Source organism: Salarias fasciatus, chromosome 11 (genome assembly GCF_902148845.1).
Source record: "Salarias fasciatus chromosome 11, fSalaFa1.1, whole genome shotgun sequence".
In the NCBI taxonomy this organism is placed as follows: Eukaryota; Metazoa; Chordata; class Actinopteri; order Blenniiformes; family Blenniidae; genus Salarias; species Salarias fasciatus.
The window spans coordinates 768,203-790,491 of record NC_043755.1 but is presented as its reverse complement, the minus strand read 5'-3'; the positions used below and the strand labels follow the sequence as shown (position 1 = coordinate 790,491).

Here is a 22,289-nt window from a genome sequence, read left to right as displayed (position 1 = left end):
ATATTGATGGTTTTCCTTGTTAAATGAAAGATAAAATGAAGTGTACAGAATTTAAAATAAGAAAACATTTAAATGTATTAATAATCAAAAGTAATAGTATTTATTACATTGAAATCAGTGTTTTTCATGCCTTTTAGAGATGCGTCAAAACATTTTTACCCATAATTTAATAGTTTGAAGTTCAATTTTCCATAGATTAGGATTTTATTCCAGATAATCTGATATATTTTTTCAATTTTTATATATTTTTGTTTGCTTTGAAACCATGAAAAACTAAATTATATCTCAAAATTATTTTTCTTGAATAGAAATTCTTCTTTTTTTATTTACTTTTTTTTTTTTGCATTTTGCATTTTGCAACTCCATGTTATATGAGTGTGTGTGATCCTGACAGAAATACATAAATGTATACAAATATGTCTACTCATTATAACTAAGTCTTTTTAATAATCCAGGATCAGTTAGTTAATCCTTTATCATGTAAAACGGGCTGCATAATAGTGATAATGTTGCTTTATATATGAGACGTAAACTCATAAAACAGCGCAGCCCACTGTCCTGTTTTAACCTCTCAGGTATTCACAATGAAACATTACAAACAAAATGGAAGAAAAAGTAAAAACCTAACCAGATCTTTTTGCCTTTTTTTTTTTTTTTTTTTCTTGTAAAACACATTTTTCGTGTTCTTGGACTGACAGCAGAGGCGAGCAACGCTGCGATGGGGCAAACCAACGTCCCCGGAGACTGCTCGCTACAGGATGGTTGGGGGGGGGGGGGGGGGGTTTGGAGAAGGGGGGGTTATAAACACTGTGTTGTCCATCAACATCAAAAACAATCACCTCCTCTCTTCTTCTTTTTCTTCTTCTTCTTCGTCCCTGCTCGTGTGTTTCAGCTCAAGTTCCCGACAATGACGAGCAGTTTGTTCCAGACTTCCAGACTGAAAACTGTGAGTAAGAGACCCTTTATTCCTTTTGTGTGTGAACATCTGTGGTGTTTCTGTTCTCTTCGCTCGCTGTGTTTGTACTTGTGAGTGTGTGTGTGTGTGTGTGTGTGTGTGTGTGTGTTTTTCCATGTCTCTCGGTAGCCTCACCTCTTGCTTGCACGGTGCTCTCTGGAGGGCTGCAGCAGTCTTGCGGGTCTGCAGACAGGTGCATGGGTGGATGAGAGGGAGGGAGGGGGTCTCTCCCTCCCAATCTGTCTCCCCCTCACGAGCCTCTGAGATATTATTGCACTGTGACTTATTTGCATAAGGAGACATCAAAATATTGTGGCTGATTTTTTTCTCTCTCTTCTTTTTAAGGCAGTTGAAGTGATATTTTTAACTCCCCGCTTGTCAATTGATGGCTGTTTTTCCCAATTTTTTTTAAAATAAAATCTTTAAAAAAGTGTTCCTCCCCGACCTTTCCTCAGAAGTGCTTTTTGTGCCAACCATCCAGTGTGGTTACATTTTTCTAAATCTGGCGGCGTAATATTAGTTACTACTACGTGGTTGGCCTAATCCTCACTGGGGATTTTACTGCATGAAAGAAAACACAGCTTGTTTTTGTCCTCCCTTTTTTTTTTCTGCCTAAAACGAAGAGATTTGGTTTCCAAAGTAGTTCCTAAAAGTTTGAAGACGTCCTCTGCTCTGAGTTGCGAGTGGCGGTGCAGATAAGGCGCGTCTTCACCTGGTTGTGCCTGGTGGTTTTTTGCACACGTTGTGACTGGTGACTTGGCACTTGGTCCGTTCCTGGAGGAAGTAGTGCCAAGGTGGGGACAGAAATTGAGTGAGTGGAGCTCAGTGGGACTCAGAGCAAGCACATGTCTTTCAGAGGAGCCAAAATGCACCGAAACTGAGAAAAAAAAGAGAGAGAGAGAGAAAGAGAGAAGCTGCAGGTCCTCGATGTCCTCGATGCCCTTTAACCTGGAGGCAGAGGTGAAGAAAAAGCAGAAGTTAGGATTCAGCTTCAAAGATTTAAAAAGAAAATGTTTTGAAACTAAAAGAAAATGTCTGGTATTTTGATTTAATGGGAGCCGATGAGATAATCGTACGTTTTTTTTTTTACCGTGGTGAACGTGGAATAATCCAACTTGTCCCGTTTTCTAATCTTGATTTAACAACATATTCAAAAATAACTTGTTCATTGAAGGAATTCTGTTGAAAACAATTTAAACCTAAAGTCATGGAGTGAACACTGTTCAGAATTTGTGCAAGTTTAGAGCTAATTATGTGTTTAGAGTGAAGTTTAGAGTCAGTTGTGTGAATTTTAGAGTTAATTATTGTGTTTCAAGTTTCGGGTTAGTCTTAATTCTTGTGAGAGGTCAGTTTGGTTCAATTTTTCTCGCCTCTGTTTTGTCTAGTCGTCTGCTTGTGAAGCGGTTGTTATCTATGACTGCAGGATGTTGGGCGAACATGCAGGACGCAATAATGTGACGTCTTTATGTTTTGGGATTGTTCTTCTAATTCACATCGCTCTTTCTCTTCACTGTTTTTTGTTTGTTTTTTTTCTCATCACATATACGTCTTCAGTGTCCACCAGCAACATTTCATGAGCAAATGAGATGTTTTTGATATTTTATTTTTGCTTGATTTTTGCGTTTCTGACAGCAGGTATCAAATAATTAGGATAGATTATTTCCTACACAGCTAATTAGTTCAATTTGGTTGAATTTAAACGGCTAAAACTACAGGATGAAAGAGGAAAATCCAGCATTTTCGCACGAGTAGTTCAGACAATAATGGAGAGAAGACATATATATTTATCAGGTGAAAGACTCTAGCAAATCTCAGAAAACCCGACTTTCTTGTAGGTAGTGGAAAACATGTGAAAAAAAGCTTATTTTTACCATTAATGTAGACATTTATATGAATAATTGTCTATTTTTTATGCTAAATTGCATGTCTGTTGATTGTTTTAATAGTAATCTTAGAGGTTTCAGGTGTTTAAAATACATTTAAGGCATTAGATTTATTGCATCTCCTCGTAGAATCGGCCAGTAAATATTCCATCTTGCTGTAGATCAAAAGAAAACGTTAAATGAAATGGACATTTTGGGCATTTCAGCCAAAACGCTCACCCTGCCTGTGCTAGGCAGTTAATATAAAATCCAAAATGCCATTAGAGCAGCAAATTTGACTTCGTATCACTTGATATTTATCCAGTTTCATGTCACTATCACACTTCTCCTCAGGCAGACGTTAGGGATCTGTGATGTGAAGCAAAAAGAAAACATCTGTTGAATTTATTATAAAGATTGGTTTTGGATTGATTAAAAAAGAATGTATGGCTCCTGTTGACATTATGCTGAGTAAAACGGGGTTGTTGTTTTTTTTTTTATGTAGGGTTTCATCTGTGCATTAAATAAGTCCGACGTCTCCTCTCAAAACCCGCCTTTTGACAATATTTTTGATTCACTGTGGCTCCAAAAAAGTGAAAAAAGTTGGCATTTTTGACGTTTTCACACTTTTGGACCTAATAATTGTAGGTGCAAAATCCTCTAACACTAATCGTGCAGTAAAATTAAACTGGTATCCTCTGGAGATATTTATTTTCTTAATTCACAGCTATATTTTTTCAGCCTCACCTTGAGTCAGAGTGTGAAACAAGCCTATTTTTATCAGCACAAGCAGCTGTATGAGCTGGTGAGTCCAATGGAATCGGCGTCAGACCGCGGAAGGTGGTGTTTGGTGTTTGGTTGGGAAAAGCAGAGGTCACCAGGACCGTCCCGTTGTCCTTCAGAGGTAGCCGGGGTGGCTGGCCGTGGTGGCAGGAGACTGCTGACCATCTGAAATGTCCTGTTGGCAAAGCCGCAGCAGACTGGAGGGGCACTAACAGATGGCGGGGGGGTTGAGGGCACCGTGGGCACCGTGGTTGGGCGCTCGAGCAGGCATCCCAGCCGGCAGCTCTCCCATATGGGTTTCACTGAGCCGAGAGGTGGAAGAAGAGAGGAGAGGGGGACGGTGGTGGAGAAGGTGCCCGAAACTACGAGAACTTATACCTCAGCAGACGAGACCAGGGGAGCGAAGGTGGAGCGGCTCAGACTTCACAAGAGGGTTTATTTATTTCTTCTCTTCTAAAGACCAAAAGCAAATCAGTGTTGTTCTAATGCCTTCTGTAGGAACAGCTTAGAGCATTTTAACTTTAATTTCAACGCACAAATACGTGAACTTGTCTTCAAGTTTCACTAAAGCGACTCACACTGTCGTCCACTGATGCCCAAAGGGTCCTTTTTTATCTTTGAGGAGCATTTATAAAAAAAATACTGATAGATATTTAAAAAAAAAGTTTAATTCATTATGGTCTAAAAAGAAATTACACTAACATACAGTAAAGGCGCATTAAGTTTAGTTTGTGAGATATTCAATGCAAACTGTTTTATTTCAGGTTAAAACAGTTATTCTGCTCAGTATTTACTGTTGTGCTCATTTTAAGTCATTTCAACATATCAAGAACTCTTAAATTTACTTGAAACATCTAAAAAAAATCTCTGAAATTGCTAAGCTATTAGCTCACCAGCTAACTTGGCATTCTAGCCCCTAGAGCAGCCTGATTATTTTTATGTAAAGTGGTCATTTCAGTCCTAAAACTTACCACTCAATCATTCTTAAGGTTTTACTACACATCAGCTGTACTTCTATGAATTTAACGTTAAGTATAATTACCTGCTGTAATGGGAAATTGGCTACATTAGCATAGAAAATGAAGCATCACAGATCATTTCAAGATCATCTCAAAATATTTTCTTAAAATACAAAAGATATGTCCAATTTAATACTACATTGGACGGCTTTCACAGGAAATTATGCTTCAAAAAGAATTAAACTCCTTTATTAATGATGTTTTTATCATGAATGATAAGATATTTAGCTTAAATGCAGAACAGTCATTGTTCCAACGTTTTATTTAGTAGATTGTCAGAAAATAATCATGATTGTAAGATTGTTAGAATAAACTAAAACCTATTTTAGCTGTTTTGCTAATTAGGCTAGCTAGCTAAGGGTTTGAAATTTCCAGCTTTAGACTCATGAAATGTCCCGTGTTACTCATTGAATGCAGTTAATCATCTGAAAATCGTTGTTTTGAGAGAACTGAGCCAAACAAAACGCACAAAAAACATGTTTCATGCTTATTGGTGGAAAATAAGAACGTGAAAGGTGTTCACTTTCACTTCATTTTTCAGGGTGGTTTCTTAACTTTGATCAGTAGTGGAGTTAAACTGCAGCGATTCTGTTCAGGTTTAAAAACAAATTAGAGACAAAGTAGAATGAGTCAAAACAGTGTGATTTTTTGTTGTTGTTGTTGTTTTCTTGCGTTTTTCGTGTGCATCATGGTGCCTCTCGGGGAAGCGGTGGCACTTTTTGCCCTCAATGTCAACTTCGCACTCTCCATCAGCGCGGCGCCGAAGCAGCATGTGAGCGGCCTCGGAGCGAAAGTGTCCTCGGGCTGAAGGAGGAGAAAGGAGAAAATTTCTTTGTCTCCAACTCTAACACAGATGCTTACCATTAGCATAACTTAGCAGGGAACGAAGGAGGAGCGGAGGTGTAAAATGAGGCCACACGTTACCAGCAGATCCGAGCCTCCATCATTTAGCAGCAAAGGCGAGCACCTACAGTAGGTGAAAATGGAATGGAGGGTTTTTCGCTGGTGCCAAAAGACCTGTATTTTTTTATGAATGGACTGGAGAAATATCTGCCAAACGTCGGCTTCGGATCTGCCAAAACACACAATTTGTACCTGGGAGCAGCACGACAATGGAGGCCAAGACTTTTTTTAAATGGCGCAGCCAAAGCGTTGGCAAGCAAATTCAATTATTAGACCAAAATGCGGGGCGAAAAAAAAAATCATAAATGCTTGTTTTCCTACATTTTTATTCAATCTGTGCTGCAAATACCAAAGAAAATTGCAGAGAGGTTTAAGTCAAGTGCAGGGAAAATGGAAAAAAAAAACAAAAAAAAAACATTTGCATTGAAAATAGAGCCAGTAATTGTTCTAACTGCTTCTTCTTTTAAACAGCCTACCGCCTCGGTTAATCAATATGTAGATAATGAGAGCAATCAAGCAGTGATGGGCATGACATTCTGGACTAAAAAGGAAGTCTCTGTTTTCGTCAGAGGCGATGCCCTCGCTATTGATTTGTGTACCTTGGCACCCCACTGACGAAATCTATTGTGACATTTCCATTTCTAAATTAAGGCTCTGAGCTGCAGCCCGCGTGCGGCTATTGTTGATGGCTGCTGTGGCTCTTGCAGTTGATCGCAGCGTGCTGCGATGACGGACCCCTGAACTCGGAGTGGAGGGAGACATGGCCGCCGAATGGTGGTCGGAGTGGCGTCGGAGTAGAGCCGGACAGGCCGAGGCGAGGTGTTGTTTTGACTCCTAACAAGGCTCATCCGTGTCGCTGTCGTCAAAGGTCTCCCCTCAGGAAGTGTCTGTTTGACCTCCGATCGATGACCCGGAAAGGTCAGGCCCCCTCGAGGGGCTGCGAAACAACCCCTGAGGTCTGTCATGCCGGGGTCCCGCGTGTCCTGCCCCCCCACCCCCCCTTGGCTGGGTGGGGGTGGGGGGGCCTCGGCTGTGCGCCGGGTGGGGTGTTGGCAGATCGACCCCTGCTCGTACGGCGGCTGTCAGTCAGCCGTGAGAAAAACCCCTCCAGAACGACCCACAGCTCCCCGGAGCCTCCCGCCTGTGGCTGGATTAGAAAAGGAAAATAATCCAGATTTGAGTCTCTTCACCCATCGAACGAGTCAATACGGAGTCACGCTGGAGGCTAATGGACTGATCTCTTTGCCTCCCTTCATATACAAGTCTTTGGAAAAACAGCCACTCGTATCAATTTAAAACTAAACTCAAAGCCATTTGTTGCTCTCATGGAGAAAAAGAAAATATCCCACAGATAATGGGGGGGGGGGAAAAATAAAAAAAACTTAAATAATGTTACAAAAGGTTAAAATCACCTATTCATAAACCACTAATTAAAAAAAAAACTTCTTTAAGTTGTAATTGAAATAACAGTTTACAAATGCGCTTTCTTAAATACATAAGCATGTTGAAGACCGTTTATGTAATATCACTTGAAAAATGTATTTTAAATATGATTTTTTTTTTCATATGTTCTCTGAAAATTTACTCATTTGAAGGCATGTGGCCCTCTGAGGAAGTAAAAGAGAAATAATTCCATAGATTTTAGTCTATTGCAGTATTAGTTGAAGAAAAATAGAATAAAATAGAAGACATTAATACAAATCTTTTTTAAAGAAGCACTATAAACAATGTTAAATTAAGCATCATATTATTTAATTAAGAAATAAATCACTTTTATAACTTATGCTCTTTGAAAGTTTGGAAACTTTAAGGTATACGTCTCAAATAGAGTAAAAGAGAAATAATCCTGTCGCTTTCAGCTGGTCTCAATGTTTTGATAATTGATTAACTTCATGATGTCTTGTTGTTTTGAATTTAACTCTAAATAGCATTTTTGAAATAATTGTCCTTTTCACAAATGCATTTAAAGTTAATTCAACCTGTTTGAGTGAATTTACTCAGACAGGTTGAAAAAGCAAGTTAATTTAGCTTTTTCTTGAATCCAGGAATGAATGGAAGATAATCCCATAAGTAAAATAAAGGAAAATATTGACTGGGAGGCCTGAAGCATCCATTGTCATCACAGGCGTGTTTTAAAAATGGCCGGGTTGATGCTGATGTGCTCTCCTGACTCTAGTGGCATCGCCCTGGCCAATCAGCGGCCGGTCGGCTGCCGACGTCACTTCGACTTAGTTCGCCTAGATGTAAATGAGTATCTAGCGTGAGGAACAAATACGTTACGGAACGGCTGAATCACCAAGGCGAGTTGACAGGAGTCGGTGCTCGTGGAAAAAGAGACTGCATTGTGATGGTAAACTCCGTCTTTCACCTATATTTAATCATAACGACAGAGGTTTTTGAAATTTGTCGGAGTTTTCAGATGTTTTCACTTTTGGTGACTTTGTAGTTCCGTTTTTGTGCAAATGAAAAACCCAAATGCTTTCAAACAAACGGCCCGGAGAGTTAATGGACGTCTGCTCTCGATTCATAACTACAGACCGACTGGTCAATCCCGTGATGGTGCGCTGTGCGCCGGCCTCGCCGCCGCTCGCCGTGGCAGTTCCTGACTCCGTTCGGACCGCCTGAGGGTTCAGTCCGAGGCCCGGTCAATCGGATTAGCGTTGATCATGACTGGAGATGATGGGATGTTAATCAGGACTGATCAGGCACTTAACGGCCTCTCAGAAGCTCGATGTGGGGAGAGAGAGAGAGCGCCACACCCCTCCCCATCCCCCTCCCCCCCTCCTCCTCGGATCAATGAGCCCTGTTGTTGTCGTCTGCAGCGTATTGACAACCAGCTGAAAGCAGCTCGCCGCACTCGCAGTTTTTTTGCCATTGTCATATTTCAGCAGCAAGAAAGAATTCCCGACAAATGAGATTTGAAGTTGGGATGTTGGAGACAAATCCTCTGAGAAGTCTTTTAACTTGAGTTCACCTTCCTCTGGTCCTCGGTCATCGCTCTATTGTAATGCTCATTGATATCTACTTGTCTTCTGCAGGTGAATAAAATCAGGAAAAGTCTATTTCTAATCTGTATCTTTTATATGAGACCAGAAAGCCTGCGATCAGGAGTCAGATGCAGGATGATCTTACGAGGTGTAAAGTTTAATAAGATGACATTGACTGGATTGTTTCCCATAAAAGTAGCTTTTGCTTAATCACACTGTATGTTGGTCCTAGATTGAAATTAGGTTGAAATATCTGATTTATTTCTGTATTTATTGATTTGGCATTTGGCATTTCAAATCAAATCAAACTATTGGTTTCGAGTGTAGCGCAGGCAAAGTGATAAAACCTTTTTCTTAACCATAACTCCCAAACCGTTTACGATATCGCAAAAATTAAAAAACTACCAGAAACCAGAGAAACACAGCTTTACGCACACATACTGGTCAATATGGTGGTACGTGGTATTTCTGCATTTTCACCTTACAACCATAGACATGATCCATCAGTAACACCAGCTTCTGGAAGATGGTTTTTGAAAAAATGAATGAAATCACACTTCTTGGACCCTTTGAACTGGTTTTTCAGACAAAAAAAAAACACATGAACATTCTAAAACATGATATTAACGCTACAAGTTTCGAAAATGGAACAAATCTTGGAAAAGGCTCTGAACACTCACTCATTTTATGACATGAACTCTCAATGAATCGAGCTTCAAGAGGGTCAACTAACTATTCCAGTCCACATTCAGAGGGCGTTTATTCGGTCATCCTGGAAAAAGGAGGTATTGACGAAATCGCAGCTCCTCTCTGATGGTGGCAGGAGGGTCGGAAATCCATGGAAAATATTGGAAAATGGCAGCTAATCAGTAAAAAAATCAATTGTACAACTCCAGCACACAAGTATATTGACTCACTGATCCATTTCGGGGTGGATCTTTATGATTCAGAATGTAAACCCTGCTTAGCTAAGCTAGGCTAGGCTAGGCTAGGCTTACTAGTCATTTACATAATTGCTCTTGAGAGTTGAAGGTATGTTGGAAAAAGAGACATTAACGCTCACATATTGCACATCATCTAAAATAAAATCGAAATAAATCCTCACAGTTTGACAGTAATTCTATTTTTAGGAGCCTTAAATATTACATGAAGTCGAATGACGAGTGATTGATAACGTAGTTGCCATAAATAGACGCAGATTCTCTAAATGTGTGTGAACTGAATTAGCTGAAAACAGATATTGAACATTGTTCAGATGCATCACTTTCATATTATTTTAAGTTAAGTCTGTTAACTTGGGTGTTTTGTATGAATCTGGTCGTTTCACAAACATAATTCGGGGATTAGTTTGATTTGTAAATACTTTTTCTTGGGCCTTTTTTTTGTTTGTTGTTGGGTTTTTTTTCAGTGTTAGTGTACTTTTCCACTGTTTCCTGCTCGTTGTCTCACCTCGTCTCTCTCTCTCGCTCTTTCGGTGTGTCCTAGTGGCTTTCCACGGACTGCAGCTGAAGATCAAGCGGGAGCTCCACAGCCCGTGTTCAGAGCTGAGCTCCAACTGCAGTCAGGAGCGGCCCTTCAAGCTCCAGTATGGAGAGAAGTGCCAGTACAGCATCAGGTGGGCCTCAGCCTGCAGCACACACTCCAAACACGCTCGCATTTCACAGCTATATTGACAAAATACTACAAAATTCCTTACAATAGATACATTTGTTGTAGAAAAAAATAACAGTCCTACTAAGGCCAGTGGTGAAACATTGTACATGAAGATATCCTTGCTTGTCTATCAACCAATACTTTAGCAGTGACCAATAACATAATAATTATTAAACATTTTAAATGTGATAAAAACACACACACAAAAAAATCATAATTGAATTATATTTCTGCGTACGGACCAGTGCCATCCACTGCACCTATTTTTAAGTGGCAAAAAAAAAAAAAGTTTGTTCTAAAACATATGCAGTCGTGTTCTCACTTTATTAGGGGTTGTTGTTTTTTTTTTTTATTGAGAATGAATTTTGTCAAATTTTTGGTGAAATGTTATTAGAATATTGGCAAGTTGTTAAATTCTTGTCTTGCCCCAAATTGTGATTGTCATTATTAGATTACTGTGTGCTTCACAAAATCATAATTCTGTTGCTCCAGTTCATCACAGCTGAGAAGTTTATTTGAAGAGATGCAAGAGTCAGTTTCACAAATAAAACACACGCTGTGGTTTGACACTGCTGTGTGTCCTTCCAATGGGAAACTAACTTCTAGTAAAAATGCTCATAGGGTAGATTGAAAACATGAATTTTTTTTCAGGGCGAGTTAATCAAAGTATGTGTCTGTATATTGCCTGTACTGAGTGAATATTAACTTTTAATTTCTATTTTCCTACGAAATGCTTTGAAGAAACTTATTTGTAACAATATGTGGTTTTATTTTAAAATCCAAAGCGGCTGGACATCAATACTGGCCTTTATCCTCAATAATTTTCAAATTTATCATCACTGTATGACATTTTCTGTCAGTCCCAACAACAAATTTGCTGTTAACTTTTTAAATTAAGTGAATTTCAAATTATTCCAAAGCACCGTGAGATAAGTACAGTCGTGTGAGCGTCCTCAGTTTCACGTTAAATGAACATTAACAGCAGTCATGTGTTCTTTGTTTGGACTTTAATCTCGTTCTGGTTTGTTTTGTCGATAGAATTGTAATTAGTTGGTGTAATGATGTTGCATGCAGAAAGATTTCTGGAAATGATTTCTGATTTATTTGCTCATCTGGTGGCGTCAGCTCAGTTTAGGATGGAAAGCCGAGCACAGCGTTCTTTAGCATCTCAGGGATGAATACGGTACCAACAGACGACGTAACAGAGCCTCAGATATCTATTTATATCTATATGTAGCCCTGATCAGGAAAACCTATTTAAAGTTGCTTAATGAAAAGTGCAAAGGGATCATTCATTAATGTTGTCCTCCTGAAACCTCTATTTTTGCCAGTTACTCTCACATTAACAAAAGGAAAGTTGTGTAATGGCAACAGCACGACATGTTTGATCCTCGCAGCTCAGTAACAGAGATACAATATGCTGATATTTTGTCATACTTTTTCTTTCTTTTAAAAAAGACAGATATCTCATGAATATTTACTTCATGTGCTTAAATGTCTTAATAAAACATCCAATTTTATAAAGTAGAGCAAAGTACGGAAGAATCAAACTAAAATATCAATACACAAGATTTATTTTCAAATAATTTGTCAATTTTGCTTGTTTCTGTTGGTTTTGCAGTGATGAAAACCACTTTTGACTCTCTCCTTTATTGTGGTTACCACAGTGCCTATGAGCAGAAGCAGCCAGCAGGAATGAAGCCCTCTAGCCCAGTGACGCCCCCCTGTAGCACCCCCGTGTCCCCCCTTCACCATGGCTCCCCCACGGCGGCCCCGACGCCCAAACCCGACCGGACCTACGCCCACATCCCGCCCTCGCAGCCGCTCCCCGACAGCGCCTACTCCATGGACCACAGGTAGTTCAGCCCCGGGTCAGTCAGAGATGAGAGACCCGGGATCCAACCACCATGAGAACCATAACTCGGTCTGGTCAAAAGATCTGATCATTTTAAATGCTTTACAAGAATTGGATTCCATGTTATTTAATTGCTCAATCAGTAAAATGAGTGATGTATCAAACATTTGTGAAAAATTGAGGAAATAGTCAGATGCACCAAGATGTATCAAACTACAAACTAAGACGTAATGTAAGTAGACGCCTTAATTACTCGAATGTGTTCAGCTTCACCGCCATATTGGATGAGGACCCGCTTCGTCTCCAGTGCATTCACTTCTATTGAAAAATCAGATCTTTACACAAACAAAATAATCCTAACTTGCTGAGTTTTCAACAGATTTTCAAAGCGTTTGGTTTTTGACAGAGGGCGCACGTGTCAACACATGTAGACACATGGAGTCGTGATTTAAGGTGCTTTGACACATGAAAAATGAGGCTTTTCATACTATACCACTTCATTCGGATAGCTCTGGTTATGTCAGTTATTAATGTCACATCTGAGCTCTTTCAGAGACATTTCTTTATCTCAGCGTCTATCAATACTTTAACTGTCTGTTTCATCAAATGCGTTAAAAATTCAGTGAGCTTTGAGTATTATTCAAGTGAATAAACAGAGTGATTGGTGAGGAACACTTCACGAGGTGCACTCCGTGTTGACACATCGACACATCCAGGTCTGTTTTCATTGTGATCCAACCTTCTGACTCTGACTTGGTCGCCCCTCTCAGGTTTCGCCGCCAGCTCTCGGAGCCGTGCCACTCGTTCCCCTCCCCTCCGACGATGGCTCGGGACGGCCGGCCCATCTACCACAGGCAGATGTCGGAGCCCAACATCCCCTTCCCTCCTCAAGGCTTCAAGCAGGAGTACCCCGACCCGCTCTTCGAACACCCGAGCATGATGGGAGCGCCGCTCCCCCACGCGTACCCCGGCGGCATGATGATCAAGCAGGAGCCCAGGGACTTCACCTACGACTCAGGTGAGTCTTCCTCCACCTCTGTCATTCTGCTCCGGTAAGACGAAGAGAAAAAAGTATGAGCCGTTTCCTTTTTTTGGAGCTTTCCTCACATTGTCATTTTCAGGATGGAAGGAGGGGGCTGGTGTTTATTGAGTTTGCCCATTATTAGGGCAGGGGATCTGGTTGGACCGGGTGTCTGTGCTGTTTGCCATTTCCTGTGGCGCTCTAATAGAAAAGGGGGGGGTGGGTGCAGTGCCTGGTCACAGTCCAGAATCCGCCCTCCCACGCATGTCCGCTCCCTTCGGTTAGAGAGTGAAGGGACCTAATCACGGAGCCTCTGCGGAGCCCGAGGCTACATCAGGACATGAATGAACATTGGCCGGGTTCATTCACAAGGCGGCGGAGATGACCCAGGAGGGTCTGTGTGACCAGTCAGGGGGAAAAGCAAGTTCAAGGAAAACACTGGCAGCCTTTTTCACGTCTCCTTTACTTCAAGTTGATAGTTTTTTGTTGTTTTTTTTTACCAGCAATTCAACAGATCGAGACAGTGCTTAAAGCCAAACAGCTGCAATATCTGGTGCTTTTTATTACTGTTTACTAGTAGAGTTAATTTGTTTATGAAATATTCTCAACTGCAAGACTTCTTAATGGTAATTTTAAGTAGTAGAAAACAATTTGAGAGAAAAAAACTTGACATTCAATTCAAAATCTTGTATTTTCAGTTGTTACCAGGCTGTGGCTGATGAGTGTTACTGTTATCTACTCTATGAGTTAATCTATTGCAACTGAAATTTAATGTCTGGTTTATTAATTTTGGACACATTTTGAAAAAATAGGGTTCAATCGCAAAATATTCAGTTCGATGTCATCTTCAGATCACTTCAGCCAACTTCCTGTTTTATTACAACCTTAATTTTTTTTTCTCAATCCAAGAAAAGCCCAGTATGAGAAGTAACAACTTTGTGAGATTTGACGAGGAAACAACTAACAGCAAACTGCAGTGACTCACTACTGCCACCCACAGCACAAATGTGGCATTACTTAAATCTCGCATGCCACACCTTTAAACTGTGATCAAACTTTTCAATGATGCAGGTGATCACTCATAGATTTGCTCAGCAAATGGCTAAAATCTTCATTGGAATTGTTATCGAAAATGTGTCCTTTGACATGTTTGATGATTAGTCGAAGCACCGGCCGGTCTTTCAACGCTGTGTCCTGCGTACATCTAAGATGGATCATCGGAGTGGATTTATGAGCCGTCACAGTGGAGCATGTTGACTGGAGCAGGCCTGTTGGAAAGGATGGGAGGGGAGCTGGTAATTCCATTAGCAGCAATTTCCTCTACAAGCCCATTACTTTGATGAAGCTCAGAGAAATGTTTATGGGTCCTAAATGAAGGACCTCAGTCTGTTTATCGGACAGTCGCTCCGTAATCTGTTCGGGTCGCTTTTGATCGCAGCGTCTCTCCTGCAGTGTGGAAGGTTCAGACACGAGACAGAAGTCACTGTACAGCAAATACAGGCAAACTGATGAGTAAAGGTTCAATAAAACGCTAAAATGTTGTGATTATGTATGATTTTAGTGATTAACATATAGAAACATATAAGAAAACATATAAGAAATAAAATTTCATGATGTTGTTTCCATAGGTAAGTTATGCAAAGCAGTCATTTTAAATGGTCAATCTTGTTAAGTTTAATTATCTGAATCTCAAAAATCAGAATATCAATGAAAATTTAATCAACTCATTACAAATCAAATAAAGACTTCTAAGAATAATTTCACTGGTAATCATGTTAAGTATGGTCTTTAATTTAAAAAAATAACAATTTCATGACATTTATAGTATTTTAAAACCTTTCTAAATTTTTGTTTCTTTAAAGAAAAAATTATGAATAATAAAAGGATTACAATATTTAAGTATTGCAGTCGAGAGAGACAGTGAGAGAAGGTTAACAATTGTGAAAAAGCATTTTAAAGAACGTTTGGTTGATTGATTCGTTTACTTTATGTCTTGAAATTGAGGGCCACGCTAAAAAAATGCTCAGATCCTTCAAATGAAGGAAGATAAGACTGTAAAAACCCAGGCAGTGGAGTTTTAAATGTTCAGCATGTGCAGAATAAAGATTTGCAATTATTAAAAGCAAACAATAAAAAAGGTCTAAAAGCCTCATCCATCACCTCGCATAAGGCATCACTTTAGTATTATTCAGATCAGGAAGTTGCCTCACTTCCTGTCACTTAAGCAATGCCCACTTCCTTCTTCAACAATGCATTGACCATATTTGGTTATTTGTTTCTTGTTATTCCCAAACTGTCCTTGCATAATGGCCGCCTACAGCTGAATGATGAACTGCATCTCCTGTGTCTTCTTCACTGCTCGTCCCACTGGGTCAGTATGAGCTGGAGTCTGTCCAAGCTGGCGACGGGAGAAGGCCGGACGAGGCCTGGCAGAGGTCGCCTGTCCATCACAGGGCGAACAGACAGACATAAACACTCACATGGGAAATTTAGAGTCGCCATTCAACCTCAAGTGCATGAATATGAACGCCACCATATCAGAGGTCGCTTATTCCAGCCTGCTATGAAGCCCTCTTCTAATTGAGCCTCCCTTTAGCTCCCAGCTAAAGGCTATAAGAACAGAATAATTCACTTTGAAATGATGGAGGAACTTGCGCAGCGAGACGCTGAGCAAGATTTCACCTGACATGACGAGCACAGTGGGAAAGTGACAGTCACTTAGCAAAAAGGAAAAGACCGATGATGAGGAGAGACAAGTGATTTCTGCCTTTAACCCAAGAGAGTGAGGAAACAAGTGTCTAGTAAGTCAGATTTAAGGTCCTTGTTTTCAGCTGGGGGGAGGGCTGGCTGCCCTGAATATTGCATCGCTTGATACCTTACGTGCACGTGCATTAATGACTAGAATAAAGAGATGCTATGCAGTATATTTCCTATTGCTGAATTTGAAACTTGGAAATATTACAGCGCTGGGTGTAAAGAAACCTGCATTGTTGCATCAACCCAATAAGGAACAGAAGCAGAATCACAGCTAATTTATGCAAACTTTATTATGTTTTGTGCACACACATTTATCAAGCCATCTGCCTTGGAAAAAATTCTGATGCCGAATTTTCTCACAAGAAATGTAATGTTTGGATGAAGTGCTCATCGTGTTCAGCTCTGCTGGCCTCAGTAACGACAGTTAGAGCTGTGATGCTGCTAGCTTTAGCATTAGCTGTTGTGGCCGCTGGCCTCAGTATCATTGTTTCCGTCCTTAGTTACATTAATGAGTCGACAGTGTTTGGTAGCAGTGATGTTGTCGTGCCCGGAGAAGTGGGAAAACACAGTGGAAAAGTTTTGCCTTTTTTTTTCCTGAAGCTACATGCCGCACGGCGAACATCGACATGAACCCATCAAATCAGCCAATCAGAGGCAGAGTAGAGCAGGACATGGCTTCATCATCAACATGCGATTTGGTTAGCAGCTTCGGCTGAGTGGTGCTGCAGCCCCAGCAGAACCAGGCAGACCAACTCACAAGCACAAACATACAAAAGCAGGAAAACCGTTTTAATAAAATGTACGAATCTGATATTGTTCATTACAAATTAGATGGGGACAATAAACAGACTGTTTGAAAGGTAAAAATTGGGAAAGAAGTCTCTTTCAGATTATTTAAAACAGATTTTTTTCGATAGGAAAATTACGTATAACGGGGTTTTTTTCTGACTTTTCAAGTCCACATAAGAGAAAAATTAAGCTAGCAAAAAGGTGTTGAATAATTCAGCAACACAAAGAAAGGGTAGGGGAGTCAAACCAGTGAGATTACCAAAAGGAAAGAGGTTGTTTCACTGAGGGATCTATTGTAAAGATAAGTCCTGGGTGTCTTAGCTAACATTGCCGCAGCTGCACGGCATTCACTGAAAACATGAAAGAAACCAACACCTGCAGGTCCGTTTAGCTCTGATCTGAGTGTGGAAGCATCGTCTCAGGCCCTCGCGTTATCACAAAACTTACATCGTGTCAGCTTGTGTTTCCACACGAGCGCCATGTTTCACTCGGTAGTAAATCTTCCTCCGAGTGGAGACGCTGGCGGCGTGCATCAGCGGTGTGATATGGAGAGCCCGCCCGTGGCTGTGAGCCGCTGCAGCGCCGACCCCGGAGGGCCTTTTCTTTAATCAGAGCCACTGGTGCATTGAGTGAACAGGCTTTGACTGCTCTCAGATAACTGAGATAGTGTTCTTAATGCTGCCTTCGGGCCCTTTAACACCCACTCTCGTTCTTGCCTGGCTTTCAGCAGAAGTGCCTAGCTGCCACTCCGTCTACTTACGGCAAGACGGCTATCTGGCTCACGCTAACAGGACTGAAGGTACCTACCACGACACGTGTGGATGTTTTGGGTGGGTTGCTGAGGATGGGATCCTGGGATTTTTGCTTGAATGTTAAATCACATCTCCCATTTTCCGACCTGTCTTCCAGGCTGTATGTTTGACAAAGTGGCGCGACACTTCTACGACGACACCTGCGTGGTGCCCGAAAAGGTTGAAGGTGAGTCTTCCCTGAGATCTATGTGGTGTAAATGGAAAAAAAATATATATGTGGCCTTTTTTTTAACCACCGTTTGATGATCTGTAGGTGACATCAAGCAGGAGTCGGGCCTGTACCGCGAGGGTCCGTCGTACCAGCGCAGAGGCTCGCTGCAGCTCTGGCAGTTCCTGGTGGCTCTGCTGGACGACCCGTCCAACTCCCACTTCATCGCCTGGACCGGCCGTGGCATGGAGTTCAAACTCATCGAGCCAGAGGAGGTGAGCAGAGCGGTGTTTCAGTCCACTATAGCGTTTGTTTTTCTCAATGTAGCCTCTCCTAACGACTCAAGCAAGGTCTATCTGTTTTGAGAAATTTTTACCCAGAAAGTCAATACAACTTGTAGGCTCGCAGCGGAAATGGGAATTATGGACTTAATCTAATCATCTTACTTGACTACTTACTACTAATGTTCTTTGAGAAAAAGACACCTTTTAACACTTGAATCTTTGTTGTGATTTTCTGATGGAGACACACATCAAGTAATGATGTTTCATGAAGCTAATATGCTATGCTAAGTAGAAAATTTTATTATTGTCAAACTTGGTGACATGAAACAAGCACAGAAAGGGCTGCATGATGCGATGATGTTATTGAGTATTGTGACAGCGGCTGGGTGGATTATGATAATTACAAACAGTTACGCAGATGATGTTAATGTCTTTGTGCCTTAAGGTTTGGTCTTTGAAATAACACGAAACATTTCACTGTCAGTATTTTATCACACGTGTTTTTGTGGATTCATCACACTTTTATTGGATATTTAAAATATTACTTAGAATTTGTAGACCATGAATGAGCATTGCGTCATACATTATGTCTTGCTCGCCTGTCTTTTGCAACATTTAAATTGCTCATACTGACATTGCAGTAATTTATATTTAGCTGAAAGTTAGTTTAAAACTATTACTATTAAACTATACATTTTTCATTATTTATCAAGATTGTATGTCATAAATTACAACAATTAAGGCATGTTGAAACAGAAAAAAAAAACACCACATCTAGCCAATAAATAAACAATTTTGTGTGTTATTGGACTCTTACAAAATATGTGTGTTGGTAATGTAAAGCTAAGCACTGGAAAACATAGTTCTTGGCTTGGTCAGCTATTTTTTTCTTAATTTTCTGGCACTTCTACACACAACTAGATAAATGAAGCTATCAAAAATAAGCCAAAAAGATAAAATGAGGAAATCATTTGTTTTAGATGGTCCAAAAAAAAAACTTTTTCAGTTAAAATGAGGTTATTAGGAGCAGATGAACTGGAAAATCAAACGATGCTGAAGCAATATTGCTTTCTCCAGTACCTTATAGGTTTATTTTGCACTCCACAGTCCGACCCTTCATTGCTAAATATTTCTCAGGACATATTCCTAAAAATATCACCCATGTTGGCGGTTGGGCCCTTTGAAATGAAAACAGAGGCTGAGTGTGTGTGTGCCCACATCACACACAGTGGGGCTCAGTCACTGTCGCTCGCTGCTGGAGGGTGGAGGGGGATGCAGGGTGGGGGTGGGGGGGGGGCGCGGGGGCAGCGCTGTAGAAAAGGGGGAGATAGAGGACTACCTGGCAGACTTCCACGCCGCCCGATGGTGTCGGGAGGTAGAGGCCAGCTGCAGCTGACAGGGGGGCCCATTCATGCCATCAGGTGACCAAACGCAGTCGCATCGGGACGCTCGCCGCCGACTCCCGCTCCTCGGAGCGGGCAGGTGTAGCCCGTCAACTGCCAAGAAGACGAAAAGACAGCAGGTCCTCCGATTGGACGAGAGAGAGAATAATGGAAGAGCGAAGGTGGGAGCCGGAGCAGAAAGCCTTTAGGAGCGGTTTGGTTTGGACTGCGAGGCCGACGCCGTGTGGTGGGAGGTCTGGCGGACAGGTGCTGGAACATCTGCTGCCTCCTCCGCTGGGTGTGTGACAAGCTCCTAATGAACACATCCCTGGTCCGGTCAGGCTGGACGCTCGCTAATTACCGTCAGATTAGCAAAATACAGATTCATAAGTTTGACATTTCAACCGCCGTCACGTTCACGTCACAAAATCAGGTCGAGCGACAGATCAGAGTCTGTTGACTGACTGCCATTGTGCCGTTTTTCCCTGTGTGTCTGTGTGACGAAGGTGGCTCGCCGGTGGGGGATACAGAAGAACCGGCCGGCGATGAATTACGACAAACTCAGCAGATCGTTGCGCTACTACTACGAGAAAGGAATCATGCAAAAGGTAAAAGAAAAAAAAAGAAATCTGCCACTCAGAGTTCTAAACGAGCTTTTTCCTGATCAATCCCGTCTAATATTATGACAACAAGGCGTCATGTTAAGGCGAAAAGCTTTGAGCTTTCACACACTGCAGACGGGCTGATTGGCAGCACCTGTGTTAAAGGGGTGTGGCGCGTTAATTCTCCTTCCTCACGAAGCCTTCATGAGGAAGACAACAGTGTCAGCTGCTAATGACAACATGAGAACATTCAGCTGATGGAAAACTGGCATTTTCTGAGCTTGGTGCAAATCGGAGTTAAAATGTTTTCGTTTGTCGGCTGTTTTTTTGGAGCTCGCAGGTTTATAGATTCCTCGATCTCGAGTTGAGGTTTTTGGGTTTTTGAGTGTAAAATACATCAAATAACCTTAATGCTCCACTAGTCTCTTTGATAAACTGATAAAATATCAAATGTGTAACACCTCTGCATCTTTCCCCTCTATTTTTTATTTCTCCTGTTTTTTTTTTTAGCTTAACTTGCATATTAGAGAGTTAAAGGTAGAAAACTGTGGCCTTCATGGAGGGTGTCTTTTCTCAGCATGATTTTTTTTTTCTTTTTTAATTTGTGAGTGTTAGATTAAGAACACGTAAGTTCAGGACAAAGCTGTTTTGACTAAGTCACACAGAATGTATTTTGTGTGGAATAATTAAAAATAACCTTCCAAGAAGGCAGGTTTATTTCTGCAGGTCAGTTCAGACGCAGGTCAGTTCCCAGTTCTTTTCAGGGAAGTAACAGAAATACATTAAAACTTGGGCTGTCAGAGTTACTTGCATTAATTTTCATTGATTGATATAGAGATAACTAAAGATTTTTTTTTTTAATTGGTATTAATCAAATGATTAGGCTTTTTTTTCTTTCTTTGTTTGAAAACTGTATTTTTAACATAGAAATTGTATTAAGTTGGTCTACATGTCACTTTATTTTGAAAGAAAAATCTAAAAAGGTATAAAAGGAAATTCTTTCCCTGCTTGATTCTCAATCAAGATGCTCTGGTGAGAACTGAGTCACTGCAGGAAGTCGCGGCGCCGAAACTTCAGTGATTTTAATTCAACCTTTGAACTGTTTATCGAGACTGATGATTGAGCTGAAAACTGCTTTGAAATTCAAAACAGCAGAATTTAAAAAATGCAATTCAAAGCGTGATTAATACGGATTAACTATGGAAATAATGCAATTAATTGTGATTTGAAAATGTATCTTTTTGGCAGCCCTAATTAAAACAAAAGCACAAATAAAGAAAATCAGTTTGACAGGCGCCACAGTGTCAGGCTGTGCGGTGAGGTTGATCTACAGTGCGAAAAGTCTCATTTGGGTGCGTTTGCCTTCAGGTGGCCGGCGAGAGATACGTGTACAAGTTTGTGTGCGACCCCGAGGCCTTGTTCTCCATGGCGTTCCCCGACAATCAGCGGCCGGTGCTGAAGACGGACATGGAGCGGCAGATCAACGAGGAGGACACGGTGCCGCTGTCGCACTTTGACGAGAACATGGCCTACGTGCAGGAGGGGCCCTACTGCCAGCCGCACCCCTACAGCGAGGGCTACGTCTATTAACGTCAGCCTCAACACACACACACACACACACACACACACTGCAAACACACACTGAAACCACACAGGCACTTCCTCCTCCTCCTCTTTTTCTTCCCTCGTACACCTGAGACTGTCACCTCCTCTAACTCGCAGCCGGTCCGGGAATAAGACTGAACACACACACACACGCAGCAGAGCCTCCCGTCCCTCATACACACACACGCACACACACACACACACTTACACACACACATATACACACTTACACACACACATATACACACACACACTTCCTCCTTTCTGCTCTTGTCTTTCTGACGTCCAGGCCGCACAGCAGGATGGAGAGTGCACTTTATGGACAGGAACGGCGCGGCGCTTTGCGGTCGGCTTTCTCCCATTCTTTATGTTTTGTACATTAATGTGGAAATCATCCAGCCCCCCCCCCCTGCCCCCCCTTCTTTTTCATCATCATCATTATTATTATCATAATTTCGAGCATGCGCCGCCGTGTGAGACCGGACTGGACGGCTTCGATTCAGTTTCAGACGGAGAACTGAAGCACGGCAGCGTCTCGCTCTGGAAGCGTCCAGCGTCGACACTTTTTACGGCGAACTCCAGACTCGGAGACGTGACGTGATGATAAAAGAGACGCCATTAGCCGTCGGGAGGATCTGCAGATCCCTCTCTCTCTCTCTCACACAGACTGTAGATCGCCGCCTTCGCTGTCGACTCCACTGGATCCGACCCTGGAGCAGCTGAAATGAGCCGTCTGGGTCGCTGGAGAAGCGAAGGATGCGCTGGAATTGAACGGATGAAAATACTTTTTGCTTTTCTTTTTTTTTTTCTTCTTCTTCTTCTCCTGCGTCACATGTGAACGGCCGGTGTCTAAGTTAATCAACGAAGCCGCA

General features: G+C 41.5%; 1 protein-coding gene across 3 annotated transcripts in view; it reads left to right on the top strand.

Annotated features, from left to right (window-relative positions):
• The window catches only part of etv1 (ETS variant transcription factor 1), a 28,359-nt gene extending 6,532 nt beyond the window's left edge, over nt 1-21,827 (top strand). Inside the window, exons 5-13 of one of the 3 annotated variants that reach the window (XM_030102044.1) lie at nt 893-946; nt 9,995-10,124; nt 11,830-12,018; nt 12,788-13,035; nt 17,312-17,383; nt 17,494-17,562; nt 17,650-17,819; nt 19,717-19,818; nt 21,181-21,827. In XM_030102044.1, coding sequence (XP_029957904.1) covers nt 893-946; nt 9,995-10,124; nt 11,830-12,018; nt 12,788-13,035; nt 17,312-17,383; nt 17,494-17,562; nt 17,650-17,819; nt 19,717-19,818; nt 21,181-21,402 — 1,256 coding nt within the window. In that variant the 3' untranslated portion in view covers nt 21,403-21,827. The remainder of the gene's footprint in view (nt 1-892; nt 947-9,994; nt 10,125-11,829; nt 12,019-12,787; nt 13,036-17,311; nt 17,384-17,493; nt 17,563-17,649; nt 17,820-19,716; nt 19,819-21,180) is intronic. The other 2 variants (XM_030102046.1, XM_030102045.1) reach the window with 2 other exon arrangements.
• The last annotated feature ends 462 nt before the right edge of the window (nt 21,828-22,289 follow it).